The 21,424-nt window shown below is 39.9% G+C and overlaps 1 protein-coding gene across 1 annotated transcript; it reads left to right on the forward strand.

Moving 5' to 3' along the window:
* Positions 1–68: 68 nt before the first annotated feature.
* Positions 69–20,843, forward strand: SLC26A4 (solute carrier family 26 (anion exchanger), member 4; the record flags this gene model as incomplete). The annotated part of the gene is made up of 17 exons (XM_010161771.1): positions 69–308; positions 2,518–2,628; positions 4,170–4,360; positions 4,839–5,003; positions 7,583–7,735; positions 7,845–7,927; positions 8,927–9,074; positions 11,464–11,577; positions 12,360–12,437; positions 12,640–12,735; positions 14,181–14,287; positions 16,144–16,213; positions 16,532–16,624; positions 16,734–16,829; positions 18,597–18,827; positions 20,314–20,368; positions 20,698–20,843. Coding segments are annotated over 17 exons (2,177 nt in total), but the record flags the coding sequence as incomplete, so codon positions are not given.
* Between the last annotated feature and the right edge of the window lie 581 nt (positions 20,844–21,424).

Here is a 21,424-nt window from a genome sequence, read left to right on the forward strand (position 1 = left end):
ACCTGGCACCGGCGCGCGCCCCATCTCAGCCTGGAAGTCACGGCCTCGCCAACCTCTGCCTCCTACAGCGGGCATCGCCCCAGCTTTCCCTCAGCCTGGCCTTGCTTGGGGGCTTCCCGGCGGCAGCCCCGTGGGGTACGTTCATCCCTTGTTTTCTCCCAGATGTTCCCGGAAAAGGGCCTTTCAGATTACCAAGTCCTTTCTGCCCATCCTGGAGTGGCTGGCCCACTACCTCGCGCGAGTGAAAGAGTGGCTGATCAGCGATGTCATCTCGGGGATCAGCACCGGCCTCGTTGCCACCTTGCAAGGTAAAGCCCCCCACGTCGGCCCTCCGCCCTGGAGCTCGCTGAACACAGGGGTGTTATGCAGGTGGAATTACAAATCTGAGACTTGTTATTTAATACTAGATATTAGGTATTATTTTTCAATAAATAATTGATGGGTTTAATTCATTCTTTTTTTCTCCGCTTGGCTAGAAGATTTAAATTTCATCGGATGTGCTATTAAGATGTTTAACGTTTTTTCCCAAAGACTTTTACTCAAACTGTATTACTTCTGATATTTAAAATGTTAATTACGTGACTATAGATCAGATAGGTCACGTGGTCTTATTTCTCTCTTGCTTATCCAAGCCTGTAACTCTCCTGCAGTTGCCTAGAAAAACCTAGTTATTGCCCCAAAATAATGCAAACTTGACATCTACTCTCCTTTAAAATTTGGCCCATAAGATGCTGCAGGTATCTGCAGAAAACAACTTCCAAGGAGATGGTAGCATATTCACATTAAAAAAAAATTGATAAATTTGATGGATACTTACAATACATGGCTTGCAATATTGTTTTCCTGATTTCCTTATTCTGTTTATTAGAAAAGCATTCAGTAGGTGAACAAATAGAAAAATGGCAGAGATTAATTAAAATACGCTACTTAAGGAAGACTTAAAGGGCAGAGGCATTCTCCCTGCGGCAGCTGATGAGGATGCTTTCAAAGACAAGACTAGCTATAACCCTGACGCCATCCAGCACATTCATTTCTTTCATCTCAATAGTGTTCTTACACTATTTTCACAATTTTTTGGGACTTGGGGAGGTTAAGCTAGCTGTGTCAACCCCACATTTTCCCTCAGTGGAAATAAAGTGTTTGCACAAGGGGGCAAAGATTCCCTTTGGGAACAAAGAAAGCAGTTTACGCATTCCTAATTAGCCACAAGTATTCCCTACTGTCTGTTTCCTTGGAGCGTGCTATGGAGGCACAGACTGGCAGAAAAAAAGCATTACAAACTTCTGCCCCAGGCAGAATAACGAAGTGATTTGTCCAAAGCCCCGCAGAGAGTCTGTGTCAGAGCTGGAAGATCTCTGCTGAAGGTAGTGTCACAGTTACAGGACTCCTTGTCTTTATAAAATTAACTGGACTGGATGGGCTTTTCATAGGACTTAAACCAGCTATTACGCTCTTGCTGTAACCCCTTCATTCTTTTTTTTTTCACACCGGGGCGTCATTTTCCCACAATTAGATTCCACTTTTACAAAACTGATTTCTGAAATACTGTTTGGGGTTCTGCCTACGTACTAAAAAAAAAAAAATAAAAAAATAAAAAAAAAAATTAAAATCCCCACCAAATTAGTGCAAATCTAAATTTAGCTGTAATTAAAAAAAAAAAAAACAACAACCAACCAAAAACCCACACAACAATAATTGTGAAATTCTAAATTATGCGATACGGGAAAAATTGGCCAAAATATTTTCCAGAAAAGAAGCTTCTGGGATCTTGAGCTCCCCACAGTCCCTAACTCACAGCAACTCTGTGTGTTGCTTGCAGTCCTTCCACCAGACGCAGTAGCATGGCCAGAACTTCAGTTGTTTTGAGCTCTGATAGGTTTTTGCAGGAGAATACTACACCCAGCAGTGGGAGCTAACTGGGATATGATATAGAAGGCATTTTCTTTCCTTTTTGTTTTTTCATTGTTTGTCAGATTTGACCGCTTGAGGGGTTATATAAAGGAAGATGGTGATAAGGGTCAAAACTCTCAAATTTGTGTGATTTACTTTTGGTTTTTAAGTTTATAAGCTGAAATTGAAAACAAAAAAAGGTGTCCTGATTTTTAGAAGGGCTGAACATACTGAAGCATATTTGTAGTGCAGTAATTCAGAGTCTGTGCTTGAAATGTCTGTCTGTAACTAGAACACTTCACATACTGCCCTTTTCTCTCAAGGGGCAAACGGTTCGCTCTTGCAACAGTGGTTTCACATAGGCACATATATACATGCACATATGTTTTGTACTATACAAGTACAGGAACATCGCTCAGTACTTGCTCATCCAACTACCAGTGTGGGATATACCATCATTTACAGTCACTGATACTCACATGTGTGTCTGCAACTGATTCTCAGACAGAACACTTTCTAAATTGTATCTGGACAAAAGGGGTGAATCTTCCCGAAAGTCTATTCTAGACAAGATAGCAGTTTGTTGAGAGATTTTACATCTGATGTTTTGATGATCTATCATTTCAGGTTTGGCATATGCTTTGCTGGTTGCAGTTCCTGTTGGATATGGTCTCTATTCTGCCTTTTTTCCCATCCTGACATATTTTTTCCTGGGAACATCAAGGCACATCTCAGTTGGTAACTGCATGTGTTCAAGTTACAGTGAAAGATCTATCACAAAATGTTAATCCTTATTGTGAACATTGATATTTCATGCAAGATAACTACTTTCTGGACCAAACTGGTTGTACTGAATATTAATATTGCTGGGCTTGGGGGTCTTAAGGCTTATTTCTTCTCTGTACAGGCAGTTGTGCATAATAGCTAACTTCAGCTGTGCCCATGCGTGCTTTTTGCTTGCATTTATGCTGAAGTTTAAATCTTGTCTTTGGCCACACTCTATGCAAGAAATTCCAAGATGAAGGGCTCAGTAGGCAGTATGAACATACATTTGGTCTGTCAGCTAAAGCTCAAGATGGCTAAAACAGAGCTCTTAGTCTTCTCTACAAACCTTCCTTGCTGCCTCCTTTCTTGATCACTGTGGACAATACCATCTTCTTGCCTGTCGCGGAGACCCAGAACCTGCGTGTCCACTCCAGCCTCGCGCTAGGTCCTCACGTCAAGGCTATGGGTAAACCTTGTTGATTCTTTCTGCATACTTTTCTATAAAGTATGGGGTTTATTTCCTGTCAGTTCTCACATTTGAAATTCATGTTACAGCTTGATCAGTGAAGTTTCTTTTTCTTTGTTCTAACAAAATACACTCAAAAAAAAACATAGGTTTCCTCTCCCAAAGCTTTGGCATGATATTATACTTTATCTTCAACTTTCTTCTCTGCTGCATCAAATACTTCTGTACGTTCTCTCCACTCTGTAAGCCTCTTCCTACCCTACCTACCAGATTACATTTGCTACCCAGGTGTGAGCTGCCACCTCTACTTACGTTGACATTCTTGCTTTCTAGATTATCGAACGCTCCTTTTTATGCTTTTTCCAATGCTCTTATTCATGAAGTGTCCTCTAAGGTATCTGTAAAATGAACTTATCTTTAAGACATTTCATGACATTTTTCTTTCCTGCATAATTTTAGTCAATAACCACAACAAATGCAATTATTTTTAGATTGTGTTGCTGACACAATGACCACTTCTCTCTCTGTATCATGCCCAAAGGATAGTTTCAGTCATCTTTAGCCAACATAATACCCCACTACTGCCAAAAGATGTGGCCGCACCCCTTGGTGCATGTTTCTGCCACCACCGTGGTGTTGGGATTCCTGGCCACGCAGCTGTGTGGCAATATGGATCAGCTGCAAACTAACCGTGACAAAAAATGACCAACTGACCAAGTTGTTTTCAGCTGGATCAGGGACCTGTTTTGTCTGGTTGTGGTACTGATACAAGGGATATGGTTGGAACATGTTGCCCCTTTTGGCCTTGGTATAGCCTTCAATTGGCTTAAGCAGAGCATGAAACCACCTGTATGTACAATGTAAGTTATTTAAGAAAGAAATTGTATCTTTGTGTCATGTTTGCCTGTGGTTCCTGGCACCCTAATCCTACTTTTGTACTCCAGTTAAAGTATTAAATGGATTTTCTGATTTAGAGTTTGCTTGTCTAGTCTGATAAATGCTTCTTTTTGATGTATATTAATATTTAGTGTGTTGTTTATCATTACAGGTCCATTCCCTGTAGTCAGTTTGATGGTGGGATCTGTTGTATTGAGCATGGCCCCTGATGATAATTTCCTCATAGATGGCAGTAATGTTACAGGGACTAATGGTACTGGGACACTGATAGACGCTGAATCCAGAGATGCACAGAGAGTGCTGATTGCTAGTACCCTCACATTTCTGGTTGGAATTTTACAGGTAAAACAGTTGGCTTGAAGAGAAAAGGTTGATATTGCTTTAATTTTGATGGGAAAACATAAGGCATGGAAATACCTGCTGGGACAGTAAGACATTTTCCTGTAGTAAAACACAAAAGTGGAGGAAAGTCGTCTAAAACTCTGAAGAGTTTTTGAGGGAACATTCTTATACTGGGCAGAGTCTGTGGCGGCATGACTGGGAGCGCAGACAGAAGGATAGCCCTGTAGTTGCAGCTCAGGACACCTGTATGAAACTAAGTGCTAATGGTGCATGTCCTGGAGCATCCTTTCACACATTTCTTCAGGTCTCCTTCACTTCCTTGGATGGCTTGACATTGAGCTACACTAGGCCTCCAAGGGGGAAGATGGCCCTAAGGCTCTGTACCAACAAAGAGAAATGAACAAAGCATAAGAAATCACCAAAAAAAGCATACCTTTTTTGTTGTTTAGCAAGCTGTTATTCTTCATGATTTTTCCAGGTAATATTTGGAGTCCTTCAGATTGGTTTCATTGTGCGGTACCTTGCAGACCCGCTAGTTGGGGGATTCACAACTGCAGCTGCTTTTCAAGTGCTTGTGTCACAATTGAAAATAGTCCTAAATGTTTCAACTAAAAACTATAATGGTGTCCTTTCCATAATATACGTAAGTATGCCCTTCTCATCTGTTTTGGTTTTATAACGGAATTTTTATATAATTGTTTATTTTCTGTTTCCATTTCATACAGGAATGGTTCATATATGTGGTGCTAAGTGTAGGGCGTTCATTTAGTTCTCGCTCTCGTGAAGATCTGCAGCTGATCATTTATGGCCATGGGGCTATAAATAGCTGCTTTCCTGGGTCACCAGACCATGAAAGTCTAATTGCCATACTGAAGCCTTTTTCAGGCAGAGCAGTTTTCACAAAAAGTTTAAATGTAATTACCCAGCAAAACAGTTTTTCTTCTCTAGGTTGTCACTTCTGGAGACTACTTTTTGTCCTACCCCTTGCTTTCTGACTTATTGTAAAGGACGTTTCTTCACTTCTTGGAACTGTCAGGTCATCTCCCAAAGCTGCCCGGTCCCAAGCCTCTTTACTCTTCACCAGCAGGTCATTCTGGCAGAGGGCATCGTTCTCCATTCACACTCTAGCCATACTGGTGAATACCTAGAGCAGGTTGTGGATCCCCACTCTGCGGCCCTACTGGTTAGCTAAGGTGAGGCTGAATGTTCCTGTCACAACTCCATTTGCTGATCTTAGAGAAAATAATCAAATGGAGAAATGCCTTGGCCAGATGACAAAAATACTGAATTCCTAGAGGTCTCATATTACAGAATAGTATCCTTCCCTGAGAAAATTAGAGTGTTCTGTCACTGACTTCAGCATGAAAGTACCCAGGTTCATAGTATTTTAGATCTTCCACAGCACTTCAGATTAGAATAACAGCTTTCTAAAAGAGGCTGTTCTAGGGGGAAAAAAAAAAAGGTATTTACAGACCTTACATGCCAGTTCAGGCAACCAGACTAGCAAAAACACATTAGACATCGAGATTAGCAAAACCAGGATGAATATAACTACAAACAGCAAGGTAAATTTTAGCAAAACAAATCTGGTGGACTATTTGGGAAAAAAACAAAAAAAAAGGCCCTATGTTATGGGCCTTTTCAGAATTAATGAAAACTCTTAAAAATTAGATGAGACAAAGTACTATCTAATAGACCTTAGAGCAGACCTGTCAGAGTGATGGATTCTTTTATCCAGCAGGTTTTTCTATCACTATTAATGTTTATTGAAGGGTGGTACATTTAGTAGAAAGTACTTTTGCAAAGGAATTGCATGGTTCTTCCAGCTCCTGCAAGCCTAAGTAGAATGTTGACTTTTTAGGTTAAAGCTCAAAACTTCTGTGTTCTTATAGGTGAGCCAAGTCAATGCATTTGCAGATGTGTGTAGAGCAAAAAAATTGTGATTTCTGGTCTGCTCAACCAGTAACTTGCTGTGTCAGCTCCAGCAAGTTTTGGACATGTTTCAAAAGTGGTGTTAAACAACCTGCAACACTGAGCATCCAACATTAGCCCAGTTCGCAACCCCAGGTTAGGAAGTTACTGTTCCACTGTGAAGTGGGGCAGTGCGAGAGATGGTCAGTAAGAATGGGATCCATGGGAAGCAGTACATGGGGCAAGAAATGGCTTCAGTCACCTGAAGAAAGGCATCTGATTCAGTGTTTCAGGAAGGCTTATTCTTCAGTTTAGAAAACATAGCTGATAAAGCACTTAGATGTTTTATTTCAAACTCAGAGTCTTTTCGGAACAGTAGTAGTGGTACTGCTGCTGCAACCCTCTGCTTGCCTTTAAACTGACAGCTCAGTATTTGGGAAGCAAACCAGGACACAAGAAGTCTGCTTCTAACCCCTCTTCTACCAGATCGTGCTGTTAAAGCTACTTCACTATTCATGGAACAATTACATTTTCTTGGAGTCGGGGCAAGTGAGAATTACCCTGATGCCTTGGAGGAGGAGAGAGGAATATTTGTAGCTTTTCTGTAACCAGCCCTTCATGTTTTCTCTGTACACTTGTTTGCAATAAACAACAGAACCAAACAAGGGCATAGCAAGGGTAGAGAAGGGAGCTGCCTATTGCAGCCCAGTTGTGTGAGTCCTCCAGCCTGGGACTGCACTCTGCTGCGAGGGTTGATGTACTGTGAGGTTTAGTGACTGCTTTTCTCAAGTGTAGGATTCTCCACAGCCCAGCAGGACCCACATGTTCATCCTCATTCTCTGTATGTCAGCAGTGGAAGTAGGAAACATCTAATCCACAGACCATATCTACTGGGCACCTAGTGAAGTGGAGTTTTGCCCATGGGTCTGCTAGCTGCCTTTTGAACAGAAAAATCAGGATCTCCCTTGCTATTCGGACAAAGTGAAGAAGCTACAGATCTTCCCTTCCTTGCTCCAAGAACAGGTAGAGATAAAACAAAGGTAGAGGTTTAGCTCTTCTTACTTAGTATTAATTTTCTAAAAATGGGGAAGCAATTCTTGCAGTTATGCTTTTTCAGTTAAAATCACCATGAAGTCCATTCACTGATTCTGCAGCACCTTGACAGTACGTTGTCCTCAGGCTCCTCCAGGCCTGAACGAAGAAGTAACTCGGCCTCCTCCAAAACCCCGTGCATCTGGGTCTTCTAATGAGTATTTTCACATCCTTCGAGTGGACATGGGCATGTTTCATGTTGTCATTTTTCTTTTTCAGACTCTTATTGAAATATTTGAAAAAATTGGTACCACCAACATTGCAGATCTGATTGCTGGACTCCTCACCATTTTTGTCTGCATGGTAGTTAAAGAAATCAATGACCGGTTCAAACACAAGATACCTATACCTATACCCATAGAAGTTATTGTGGTAAGCAAAGGAGCATAACAAAAGCTGATAACAGATTATATAGATGGGGCTAGCTACAGGAAGACAAGAACCCTTTTTAAGTATTAAAACTTGTTTTATTTTATTACAGACAATAGTAGCCACTGGCATTTCGTATGCTGCCGACTTGGAAAAAAAATACAATGCAGGCATTGTTAAGAGCATTCCAAGAGGGTGAGTGCCTTTGTTTTCTGGAAAATAGGTATTATTTTAATTGGCTAAAAATGACAGTGGTAAGAGAAAAGACATAGAAGAGAGATTGAGAGCTGTAACCTGAGTTTAGAACTCGGAGCTGGAGATTTCCTGAGTTTTACTTCTGGCTGTGTCAATTATGTCGCCTAAATATGTTGCCTACTTTCCTTCATCTGTAAAATGGGCTTAGGAACATCTACCTGATTTGTGAAATTCATCTGACAATTAATTGCTTCATGCTCATGAAGTAAATAATAAATTAATTGCTTCGTGCTCATGAAGCAAATAATATACGACTATGGAAGATGTAAATAACTTCCTAAAAATCAAAGGATATTTAATAATGAAATTCTGCATAGATTTAATTTCTGTAGACTGGAGTTATCCCACTGTGGTTCATATTTATACCACTACTGTTATCCCAATCAATCCTGTCACTTCCACAGTCACAGGAGCAAGGATGGTCAGGATTACTCTGGTAGAGACTTTCACTTGAAAGATTCAGAGCACTTCACAGTAGTAACCTTCACATTCCATTTGGTATTCAGGGCTTGATTAATTAAAATCTGTGGAAACACAGTAGGGGATAAAATGTTTTTGAGATCTTCTGAGGAAGTATGTTAACAATAGTATGAAATGTCATTAACATATTTATGTAATTCATCATCCTATTCAATACATCCTTTATTCAATGCTTCAAAAAATGTACTTTTTCACTTTGCTATCATAAGGCCAAATCTCAGTCATGCTGAGAACAATGGGAGCTTTGTTGCTGACTAATAGCATCAGGATTTGGGCTTTGGTGAGCTAGATAAGCGTGTTCTGTATGTCAATGGGCTGTTTCCACCTTTTTATTAACTTGCAACATTACACTTCATATTATAAACAACCAGTATGCCTCCACCTCAAACTCCTTGACAATTCCAGTAAGAACAGAATTCGATCGAAGTTGGTAACACTAATGTATTTTCTAAATGCTAGATTTTTGCCTCCCGAACCTCCAGATGTCAGCTTGTTTTCCCAGATGATAGCAGCCTCCTTTTCCATTGCGATTGTTGCTTATGCTATTGCTGTATCTGTGGGAAAAGTATATGCAACCAAGTATGACTATGCTATTGATGGAAACCAGGTATGTATAACCAAACCAGTTCTACACGTAGGGAATTTAACTTCCGTTTCATGTTATGTAGCCAAATGAAAGGAACATCCACTCACACACGTTTTTCAGACTAAAATTGAAGTCTGACAGGAGAAATTCCTTCAACTGTCGGGAAAAAAAAAAGAGCTGAAATGGCCATATATTACCTGACAGATTTACCACTCAGATGAACCAGATGTGCTCTACCTTCCCTACGGGCTTTTCATACTAATTAGTTCCTTCTGTGACTGCTTTAGTGACTGCAGGAGCTCTGAAAAGGTAATTAAAGCTAAGCACTCTGTAGGGCAATTTTCTGGTGATGCTGAGTTGATGTGGCCAGCTTTAGCAACCTGCTTTCCATTACTACTCCTAAGGTGTATTTTGAGGTGTGTTGCTGGGGGCGGAGGAAGAGAATGTCAAGCTAAGAAGCTGCTCCAGACAGCTTTATTTAGGCTTAGTCTACATGCAAGATTTGTATCAGTTGAACTTCTCAGTCAAGGCTTGATTTTATTCCTACAGAATAAATTGTTGTACTCCTCAGCACGACACCAGTTACATCGATCTAAAAACACTGGTAACTGTACAGCCAAGGCCTACAGCTTCACAAAAGCAAATGCCTACCAGCATATGAACATACCTGAGTAACTGCACCCCTGGTTTCTAAAGGCATGTGGCTAGACTGTTACATGAGCTATGCATAAGCATCAACAAGCTCTTAGAGGATTCCACAGGGGTTATGTGGCTTGCCCATGGGCGTGGGAGAAAAATGGCAGAAAGCTTCCTTCTCCTGCATCTGTGCTCATTTTGAATTCTATCCTTTGAACATATGAGAAAATACACTCACTGCAATAAATAGATAAGCTGAGCACTTTGTTTAATGAGTCCATCTTTATTTCAGTGCTAATGGGTTACAACCAATTTGATTTTGGAAACACTGTTTTGCAGTATGTAACTAAATTGTACTTCTGAACAAGCTGATCACTTTACAATACACAAAATTCGTATTTGGTAGCACTTTGATTTCAAGTTGCCTAAAATGCATTGACTTTCAGTTTACTAAAATGAGTGACTAATACATATTCCTAGAAGTGCTGTTTATGCTGTTCTTTTGTTGAATATGCTGTTCTGCCAGCACTGGTGTGTTTCAAAGATACCGATTTTGTATTGTAGTAGTAGAATTACTGTCTATCAAAGCAAAGTGCCTTCTTTTCAATGCTATGCTATGAATTTTACACATGCAACCATGAATGATGGGCCAACAGTTTACTCGAATTGGATAAATGAAAATAACATCATAAAAGTAGGTAGTAAAATAATTTTGAAGGACAGGTAAATACTATTATCTACTAGTGTTTGTTTTGTCTTCATAGATTCACAGATTATTAAGACCTAAGAGCACTAGGAACTATACTTCCAACATTTTCTTGCAGAGCGCAGCTGTTACACAGGAACAGGCGTGAATCATCTAGGTCTGTTCTATTCAAGAACATGACTTTAAAATCCTTCTGTTGTAGTTGGAGCTTAATGAAAAGCTTAGAGGAAATTTCATTTTGGAGAAAAGAAGGGAGACAGTAAAATCAAATATCAAGTTATAGTTTTAAAAATTTACAGGGAGCGAAAAAAACTCTTGTGACTGTCAGCTTGGTGAAAACAATGTTTCTGTCAATTATATGGGGTTGCAGGCAGCTCCCAAATGCCTCATTTCCCAGCAGAGGAATGGCCCAGATCCCAGGAAATAAAGCTCCCAGGGTCCTTGTTACTTGAACAGAACAACCAGCATCAGTAGGTGCCAGCATCTGTGACCCTGGGGCAAATCTATGAGAACGCTGCCTGGGACTCAGCATGAGTTCATGGGGATGTTCAGAGTGAAAAACTTCTGGCTCAACAAACTAGAAGTTTTCAATGAAATGGTGTTCTATTGCAACGTTCCTGATTAGTTCTAGCAATAATACAATGCCATGCATTAATTTAAGGCTTGTCTAAACTCACACTATTGTACTGATTAAAATTACTTGTTTAGCTGATGATGCTTGGGAGTTAAATTTATACCAGTCCCATTTGTTGATGCAATTATACCAGTGTAACTGTTAGAAATGTTAGCTTTGATAACATTGGTGAAAATAAGCTTTAAACATCTTTATACTACGACGAGTATGTCCATGTTAGGGAGAGTATACTAACTTCATTGTGCTGATGTCCAAACACAGGTAGTTACACTGGCACAAGAAGAATTTGTGTAAATGTTTGTCAGCTGTTACTAACCTATACTCTTCTCAGTATTATTGTGCTGTTGACTTTATAAACTACTGTAGAAGCTATTGTCATTCTCCATTGCAAAATTGTCTTCAGGTATTTACAGCATCATTTGCTTATTTTTCAGGAGTTTATTGCCTTTGGGTTCAGCAACATTTTTTCAGGTGCCTTTTCTTGTTTTGTTGCAACTACTGCTCTTTCACGGACCGCAGTCCAAGAAAGTACTGGTGGAAAGACTCAGGTAATGACCTCTTTTTACTAGTACTCTGCACTGGTAAATTTAATCTTATATAAGGCACAATTTTCACAATGGGATGAAAATGGTCGTAAAATGATTGTGTTGCTGGCACATGGAAAGCCATGGGTATCTTAGCTAGCAGCTTGTGCTCTGGTAGTGAGTAATTTTTGTAGCTCTGCCAGAAGAGGGCAATTGTAGCATGAGTTACATTAGGGGTCAGAAATCCTTCAAGCCTAATTCCCCAGAATTTCATTCCCAATTAAGGGGCAGAGTTTGTCGCTGTAGGAAATCAGGATGAGGGAGGAATTCCTCTCGCAACTGCTTATGAGGTATTTAAGCCCTCATGTGCTGGCCTGAGCAGCCCTGCCATATGCCATTCATCAGCTGCCCACGTGCCATCTTTCTCATATCGAGCATGCTACCCTGTTTTACAGTACTACAGCTTTGCACTTTCTCACAGTGGAGAACTACAGGTTGTGCAGCAGCCCCTTTTCTGGCTGACACACAGACTCTGCTCCTTTCATCTGTCTATGTAAAGTAATCCCTCCAAGAGCTACTACCTTGCGTGCAGTTGTTTACACTACCTGCTCAATTGAATTCCCGCTGTGTTAGCTGAAGTGTGTAATGATTGCCCACATACATCTAACACAACGGCATTTTGGCAGGTCTCCTTGTTCCTAAGGAAATGTAATGTGCAACTACTTGTGCATTTTTCTGTGTAATCCTAGACGTGGAAGATAAAGTCTTAGTAAGCTCATTTCCAATAAACACTTTGTTCTTCACAGGTTGCTGGTATAATCTCTGCTGGGATTGTGTTGATTTCCATTGTTGCCCTGGGGAAATTGCTAGAGCCCTTACAAAAGGTACCGTCCTCGGCCTCTGCAGCACAGCCACAGCACCAGTCACATCCAAATGCTCAACTTCAACGGGCAGGATTAATAGCCCTGTTCAAACTATGGTGACTGACACCAGACGAGGCTCTGGTTTATAGTCTGTGATGTTGAGCACTATCTTAATATGCATCTTTGTTTCTGAATAACACCTTTTCATCGTTTTACTTCACAGTCTGTGTTGGCAGCTGTAGTCATAGCTAACTTAAAAGGGATGTTCATGCAAGTGTTTGATGTTCCCCGTCTGTGGAGACAGAATAAAGTAGATGCTGTAAGTAGCCTAATCTTTTCTTTCCTCCTGAATATTTTTGTCTAGTTTCTTTTTGCCTTTTAATGGCATCCAAGTTTCTCTTAGCTACCATATTAACAGAATTTTGAGGAATAAACATCAGAAATCTTTTATGTTCATCCTCAAAAGGCAAGTGCCATGAGGTCAGTTAAAAATACCCTGATACAGAATTTTACATAGTATTCTGCTTATGTTCTTTATTCCCTATACCCCACGGTAAGGGTGCCATTCGGGGTATTCCTCTTTCATTGCAATTATCATAGTTTACAGCAATCTTGTGTTGAGATGGTTTAAAAATCAGAATAAAGATGGCCTGTTGCCACCTTCACCATCATGCTTTTATCTTTTGCACAGTTTAAATGGATCAGAAAATCTGACCTTTTCTTAATTTATGTACATATATTTATGTTGCTACCACATTAGCATGCCATTTGCCTAGATAATCTCAGGTAGTGCTCAGAAAACATGTTTTCTTCTTGTAGCAAGACTAATCCAAGCTAGAATGTGGATTAATTTGGCATGCTTAGGGATGTATGAACTGTCTTTTCTTACAAACCACTATAACTATACTTGCTCACGTCTCTCAGTGTGTTTCCTGTGGAATAGACCTTCAGTGTGGCTCTTAGCATAGGCAAAGATTGCATGGGAAGTATTTTCTCCATGCAGTCCTTACTATACATAGATTTTACAGTGTGTGTCATTGGGCAGTACCTGCCTTAGGCAGATCTGAAAGTTTTTAGTCAATCATTTACTAGTCCTCTTGATAGGCAAAAGATCCCACTGACTCCAGTGAGAAGTGTGGGCACTCAGCTTTCTGTACGATTGGGTCTGCTGGGTGTTCTGCCTGGGCAGTGGCGTAGAGAGGAACTGAGGAGCCCACTTCAAGTGTTCTGCCTGAATATTCTGTGGAGACTTTAGAGAGTGCCGTCAACCTTTTAATATAAAATACCTCTCATTGGAAGAGTTCTGAATCTTAGATATCACTGAGGAGATCCCTTCCTTCTCTGTATGTCTGCAGGTGGGGCATCTTACAGTATTTTACATCTTGGGAAATTAAATTCTTTCCAATTTCTAAAGAAAGGTTAACAGAGACTGCAACCATCAGAAAGAAGAAAATGCAATGGTTAACTGCATCCCCTTTAATTTCACCAAAGTAACTGGATCTCTGAAAAATGTTGTTATGTTAAAAAAAAAAAATATTCCCAAAAAAGATAACTATGCCTAGTAAGATAGCGAGGAATAGAAGGAAGCATCTTGGAGGAAGAGGAAGACTTTTGTACAGCAGTCAGTTAATTGCCAGTGTGCTATGTTCATCTCCAAAGTTACATTCTTCTGCTACTCTGATTGTCTGGTCTAGTCATTCTTTAGCGTGACCAGTAGTTACATGTTCTAATTAAGAGACTTTCCATTTTTTATTTCCTCTCCAGATGATCTGGGTTTTCACATGTGTAGCATCCATCATTCTGGGACTTGATTTGGGATTACTTGCTGGTCTTTTGTTTGGATTGCTGACAGTTGTGCTGAGAGTTCAGTTGTAAGTAACACAGGATCAGAAATAATTGTTAATGTTATACCACAAAAAAGGAGGACAGTATGCTGAAAAGCAAGATGATATGTGGCAGAAAATCTGCTTGGGTTTACAAAAGATATGAAATGGAAAATACCTATTCTTTAGAACAAAACAATGTGTACTGTCATTTAATTACACTGATAAAAGAGAAGCTGCATTATTTTGTCAGTATTTATCTATATCATGTTGAGTACTCTAGTGGTACTTAGCCATATATTATTTATCATAGAATCATCATAGAATCCTATAATGGTTTGGGTTGGAAGGGACATTTAAAGGCCTTTTAGTCCAACCCCCCTGCAGTAAGCAGGGACATCTTCAACTAGATCAGGTTACCCAGAGCCCTGTCCAACCTGGCCTTGAGTATTTCCAGGGATGGAGCATTTACCACCTCTCTGGGCAACCTGTGCCAGTGCCTCACCATCTTCCTCATAAAAAATGTCTTCCTTATATCTAGTCTGAATCCACTCTCTTCTAGTTTAAAATCATTATCCCTTGTCCTACTACAACAGGCCCTGCTAAAAGGTCTGTCTCCGTCTTCCTTAAAAACCCCCTTCAGGTACTGGAAGGCTGCAATAAGGTCTCCTCGGAGCCTTCTCTTCTCCAGGCTGAACAAGCCCAACTCTCTCAGCCTGTCCCCATAGCAGAGGTGCTCCAGCCCTCTGAGCATCTTTGTGGCTTCCTCTGGATGCACTCCAACAGGCCCATGTCCTTCCTGAACTGAGGACTCCAGGGCTGGACACAGTACTCCAGCACTGCTTTATGAACCCACATAGCTGAGTTCTGGAAAGGGATTGGAACACTCCATATCAGCTATAAAAAGATGTATAAATGGGTTCTGTAATTAATTGATCAGTATAGTAACTCCTGGCATGTAATACTACTGCAGTAAATTGCACATGCCAATAACCTTTTCAGTTATTGCTTGTACAAGACCGAGTGTACGCCTGTGAAAGAAAAGGAAGAGAAAGCTTGCTCTTATGGCTGATTTGTTGCTTATCAAAGAACATATGCTAGTGAAATGGTGAGAAAAGGTGTCTTTGCAGAAGCTTCTTTGCCCGTATTGTTACTTTTCATTGATCTTTTATCTGAAAATATCACATAACTCCTTTCTTTCCACCTTGAATCCAGAGTTACCAACAATACCAAAGCATAGTTGTACCATCAGCAAATGCATAAAAACAGAGCCTTGCAAAAGTTGCTACAGAATAGTAGATTATAAAAAATGGAATTTGAAGACCTCAAAACATTCCCAAATTCAACTTAGGTTTGTGAAACCAAAATACAAAAGGGAGATGAAGTTTGACAAACTTCAAAACAGTTTGCTTCAGCTGTTCTGGAGACTGTTATTGACTGAAATAAAAATTAAAAGGTTGGACAAAAAGTTTTAATAATGTGTAAAGAATGTAAAGGTATTGTTTCCGTTGATTTGAAATGAAAAAAGTGATAAATTTATTTTCAGAGTCAAAAAATTGTTTTTTTCATTTAAGCTGAAATAATCTGCTTTTAAAACATTTTTCTGGTGTGGGAAACAAACAAAACAACTTACTCATTCAGCTCTACGTAGAAATGGTGGTGCAGTGAGTAGGCTGAGACTGAAGTACCTTGTCTTTAAAAAGGACCATTCACTACAAATCAGAAAAAGACGCTTCACAGCGACGCCAAACAAAGGTACAACACTCTTCAATGAGGCTATTAGTTTGGCAGAAGAGAACAGACTGCAAGAGTCTATGACAGTTTGTGTGCAGCAATCCCTGCAATTCTGTGGATGCCAAAGTATGATGTTTACATTCACTGTCTTCTCTTTTTGTTTCTGTTAGTCCTTCATGGGGTGGCTTTGGAAATATTCCTGGCACAGACATCTACAAGAAGGTCAAGGACTACAAAAATGTAAGTCATTGCTGAGTTGTTTCCCTTCAGTCTACAAGACAGCGTAAGACAAAGTTGTGCTTTGCATATTGTGGCCAACTTGAATTTGGAAGTGGAGTGCATAAAGATCACAAGTTTCAGAATTAAATTCTTCATCTCGATCCAGATAGTCAGTCCATATTGCAGGGTCAGGCTATAAGCTTCTAAAAAATTAATCACCTCAATTATCAGCCATTTCTTATGAACGAGATATGTAGTTGAAATAGTGAAACAGTTAAACTGCTTCCTATTAGCTGAAATACGGTTGTTGCTGCTTAACCTTACATTGTTTGGCAACAGGTTATAGAACCAGAGGGTGTGAAGATCCTCAAGTTTTCAAGTCCAATTTTTTATGCTAACATCGATGGACTGAAGAGCAGCCTCAAATCCACAGTAAGTGATACGTGATGGTTTTGGATGCTTCTTAACTGTTCTGAGATTTCCTCAGAAATACACCTAGGTAGAATTAAATCATTTTGCTGCCTTGAACCTTTTTCTGTAGGTGGGATTTGATGCAGTCAAGGTATATAACAAGAGACTGAAAGCATTAAGGAAGATACAAAAGCTAATCAAGAAGGGGAAATTAAAAGCTACTAAGGTAAACCAAATTTTTTTCTTACTATTTTTTTCTCAAAGGGTGACTGTTAGAGCTTATTATGTTAGCCTTAATTATGAATTCTTCTGTACTCATCTTTTCCAAAGATGGAGAAGTGTGACATTACTGTGGTAGGAAGTCTGGGACCTGCAGGAGACTTAGCAGAGCAGTAGACCTATTGCCAAAGACCCCACAGATTCAGGCAGCTGTGTCACTCCTGGTGTTAACCCATGTGCAAGCAAGAGATTCCCTGATCTTATCTCCACCCCTCATCACCTCAGATTCTCTGCAGTAAAAGTGCTGGCTCATGCACATGCTCCAGTCATCCAGCTGCCTATGCACAGGGGAGCTGCATCAGTTGGCTGGTAGACAAAGCCTTCCACACCCTCTTTAAAGAAAGCAGCATATGTTCCTCTGAGTATGGAATGCATGTTTCAATAGTTAAATGTTTACATGTAATTGGAGTGGTGCAGGCAACCTATTAAATCTCTGGAGCTGCAAGTTAGAAATGGGTTTTCTGTTGTCCTTGTTCTCAGTGCAGGATGCAGTATTTCCGGTATATGTTACAATTTATGATGCAGTTAAATCCTCAGTTATGTGACATTCCAGCTTTTGACCTAGTTATTTTACTATCTTATCATATATAGTAAATCTAATCCAAAGCTGAAAATACTGGTCTTAAATACCTCCTAGAAATAAAGCTATTGAGGGAGGGAGTATTTTGAGGTATTTATTTTTCTGGATAGTGGCCTTTTTGCAGGAAGATATTCTTTTAACAAAGAAAAAAAGAGGAAAGAAAATACACTGCACAGAGGAGGAGGTAATTATGTGCTCTATATTGTTTTTCTTTAAATTCTTGGATGTAGTATTGTCACATGACACTAAAGGGATAGACAGGTTCTTTTAGGGATCTTTTGCAGAGTGATGATAGCACTCAATTGTAGTTATAATTAAAGCTTTATTTTTCTTAACAGGATTTTAGGATTAGTATAGCAAGAATTTATGCTTAGAATGGCACAGGATTTCTACAAACAGAATCAATGTAGTACAACTTAGAAGTAGTGTAATACAGAATTTATAATATGATTTATAGTTTCTAATCACCTACACCCTAACTTGACATGGTTTCTAATCACCTGGGCATTGGCAGATCATGTTACATCTTAATACATGGTTTGATGTATGAATATAACAATCATAATCTAGACTCAAGAGCCATATAAAAGAAAACAAGTCACTCACCAAGTCCTCGATGGTGGTGGAGGCATCCCAGAACACTGGCAGATCACAGGTCTCACTGTCCAGCAGCGGTTCCAGTCCAAATTCCCTACTTAAGACTTGTAACTACTTGATTTTATGGACAGTGCTCCGTGCGCTGTCCCTTCCCTGTTCTGTGACAGGGTCACCACCTCGTTGGCTGGGTGCCTGGAACCTTCAAGGCTGGCAAGGAAGGGAGTTATCAGCCTGGCACTCAGGAATCTTGAGGCTGGTAGGGAGAGAAAGAAATCTGTTTGGTTTGTCCACTTGATTCACAGGACCTTCAAGGTCAGAGAATGAGGAGAAAGGGAACAAAAAGAATGGCTGCTTGCCCTGTGAAATGGCATTAGTTATGCCAACCACATTATCAGGGGCCAGGAGCAGGGGGTACTGGTCACAAGTACCGGTCTTGTTCATTCCTGAAACAGAATTTATCACAGGGAAGTATTTCCTGTAACTCCAAAACCTTATCCATGATTAAATGCTATATTCCATATATTATCTGCACATTAGAATGGCATCATCAGTGAGCCTGGTGTTAATAATGAAGCTTTTGAGACTGATGAGGAACCTGAAGACAACGAAGACCTTCAAGTTCCCACCAAAGAAGTAGAGATCCAGGTGGACTGGAATTCAGAACTCCCAGTCAAAGTAAACATCCCTAAGGTGCCCATCCACAGTCTCATCCTTGATTTTGGAGCAGTAACCTTCTTGGATATTGTAGCTGTGAGATCAATAAAAACGGTAAGGGCATTTTTTTCTGGTGTTTCATGAAAATGAAACTAGTCAGCATGTAAATCAAGAGCTGTTAGCGGAAGTTAATTTCTGAGGTTTTAGAAGACTTCTGTTGAAAAATACCTTTACAACTTATACAACAAGAGGTAGACTATTGGGGAGGGTGAATATTTTAGATGGAAGAAGTCAACAGAATACATGAAAAGGACAATATGAGGGTTGCATGGTCAAGTACTCTAAAATTAGAACTGCAAAATGTGGTCCTCTCGTATGCATATATTATGAAATATTTTGGTTATATATTTTCTTTCCACATGCTTCCTGCTTTAATCTGGTCACAGGATGATGCTTACTCAACACAGAGGTAGTAAAAATTTCATCTTACCATCACTTCGTCTTTAGCCACAAGATTTATTTATTCATTACACATTCATTAAATTATGAAGGAAAGAAGACCAAATAATTTCTTTATGGGGTTTTCTGTGGCTGCTATCAGATCGCTTCATCAACATTCATTAATTCATCTTCAAACATCACACTACATAATAAGGAGATAATATTCCTAGTTTAGGGAGAGGGAAATGAGGTGAAGATATTAAGGCCAAGTATTTCCGTTATTTTTTGGTGCCCAGTTACAAGTGTGTATGACCAGATTGTTCGGTCTTTAGTCTTTTATGATACTTTGTATGTTCAGAGTGCTGCTTTCACTAACTTCATTTTGCAGCTGGGAATGCTTAGCCTATCTATAAACCAGATCTTAGATTACCAAGACTCCAGTTTATCAATGAGCAGAAGGGGATGGAATTAGCTGCCACCTCTGAAAACACTGTTGTGAGAGACTTACCTGCCACCAGGGAGCCAGAGGGGGGGAATCAGGTCTCCCACCTTTTAACTAACTGAAGTACAAGAATGCTATGTGCCTTCCTTCAGCCACTTGCCTAGTTCGGTTCAGTTCTGGCTTCTGAGACAAAAGAGATGTGGAGTCTGCAGACAGGACTCTTTCTGGATGTAGCTTTTTCATCCAAGAACAGGTCCATCTGGTGCACTGCATGAGGGAAAGATCTGTGTAAAGAAATTTGCATGTGCCAATAAAAGATTGTATCGTATCACGCATACATGGGGAGAAACGCAGCTTGTGCAGGCCCTTGGTGTTCTCACTTGAGACATGATTATTCATATTATGAGAACAGAATGAGAACCTTAATAGGCAGCAGTGTATGTGTGTGTAAAATTGATCATTCCACTTACTCGAAGATAGGCCACTTCAGCAACCAGGTATTTAACTACTGGATCTTTAAGTATAGCAAAGCACAGCAGTTCCTTATTTATGATGAATAAGCAAAGCATACAATTTGGAATGAGGACACTCAGAAACAAATGAAGTGTGTGTACCTGTGCATTACATAGATAGGCATAGAGACATATATACTTATATGTATTTCTCCTTACAGGCTTTATTTATTTACGTCCTTGTCGCAAATTTTTATTTTTTTAGATAATTAGAGAGTTTGAGAGAATTGATGTGAGAGTATACTTTGCTTCATATCAAGGTAAACGTCCACATATTTCTACTACCACTCATGCAAAGAATAAAATGAAGATGAGAAGGGATCTCTAGGTGTGCCTGAGGGAACATTTGTTCTAATAAAAATGTGAATTATCACACTGATAAGCACGGTGGGCTGCGGTGGGACACAAAGAATGGTGGGGTTTAAAGGAAATATGGAAAGTAAAAGTCAAGACAAAGCTACGATTGATGGATTTATTTGGCTGTACATTTGATTTGTTTGGCTTCTGATAGTTGCAACCATGTATTTTGACATTTAGTTCTTAAATTACTTCAAGTTGGATTAACCTGTTATGACTTTCTTTTATTCAGACAACCTTATATCTCAGCTGGAACGGAGTGCCTTCTTTGATGACAGTATCAGAAAAGACATATTCTTCTTAACTGTCCATGATGCTGTGCTCTACATAAGGAATCAAATGACATACAGTGACAACCAGGATCCCATATTTGAGAAAGTAAGGATATCCAGTAGTGCGTTTTCCTTCCTTCTGTCATCTAGCATTCATTCTGACAACCTCCACTACAGCGTGGCACATTCGAAAACCAGACATAGGGCTGTAGTACAGATAAGGTGAGAGCCTAGTAAATTGGACAGCTGCTGTAGTACTTGAACATTTCGCTAGGCCAGAGGAAGGGTCTGACGATTCCAGGGTCTTGTTAGTGAAAAGAACACGAGAAAGAGGACATACGGAGAACACTTCATCCTGAGACACATTTTCTAGTTTCTGACAACTGGCAGCCTAAGAACTTCCTCAGCTGGAGGAGTGAGCTGGAGCTCATTTAGACCATTGTATTTGATCATCACAGATGGAGTTTTCTTCAGTGTGTCTCCTTTTGGAAGACCCTTACACGTTTTAGCTTGACACTGTCCTGTGGAGATGGGTTCTCTAATTTTAAATGTATTAAATGACAAATATTTCCTGTTTGCTTTAAGCCTATTGGGCTTCTGGCTTGCTTGTTGCAATGAATAATCATTCCCTGCTCCCTTTTCCAGCACAATCATTTTCATGTAGTTAGGGCTTTAAACTAGGTTGGA

The sequence above is a fragment of the Eurypyga helias genome, unplaced genomic scaffold (assembly GCF_000690775.1).
Source record: "Eurypyga helias isolate BGI_N326 unplaced genomic scaffold, ASM69077v1 scaffold43861, whole genome shotgun sequence".
Classification (NCBI taxonomy): domain Eukaryota; kingdom Metazoa; phylum Chordata; class Aves; order Eurypygiformes; family Eurypygidae; genus Eurypyga; species Eurypyga helias.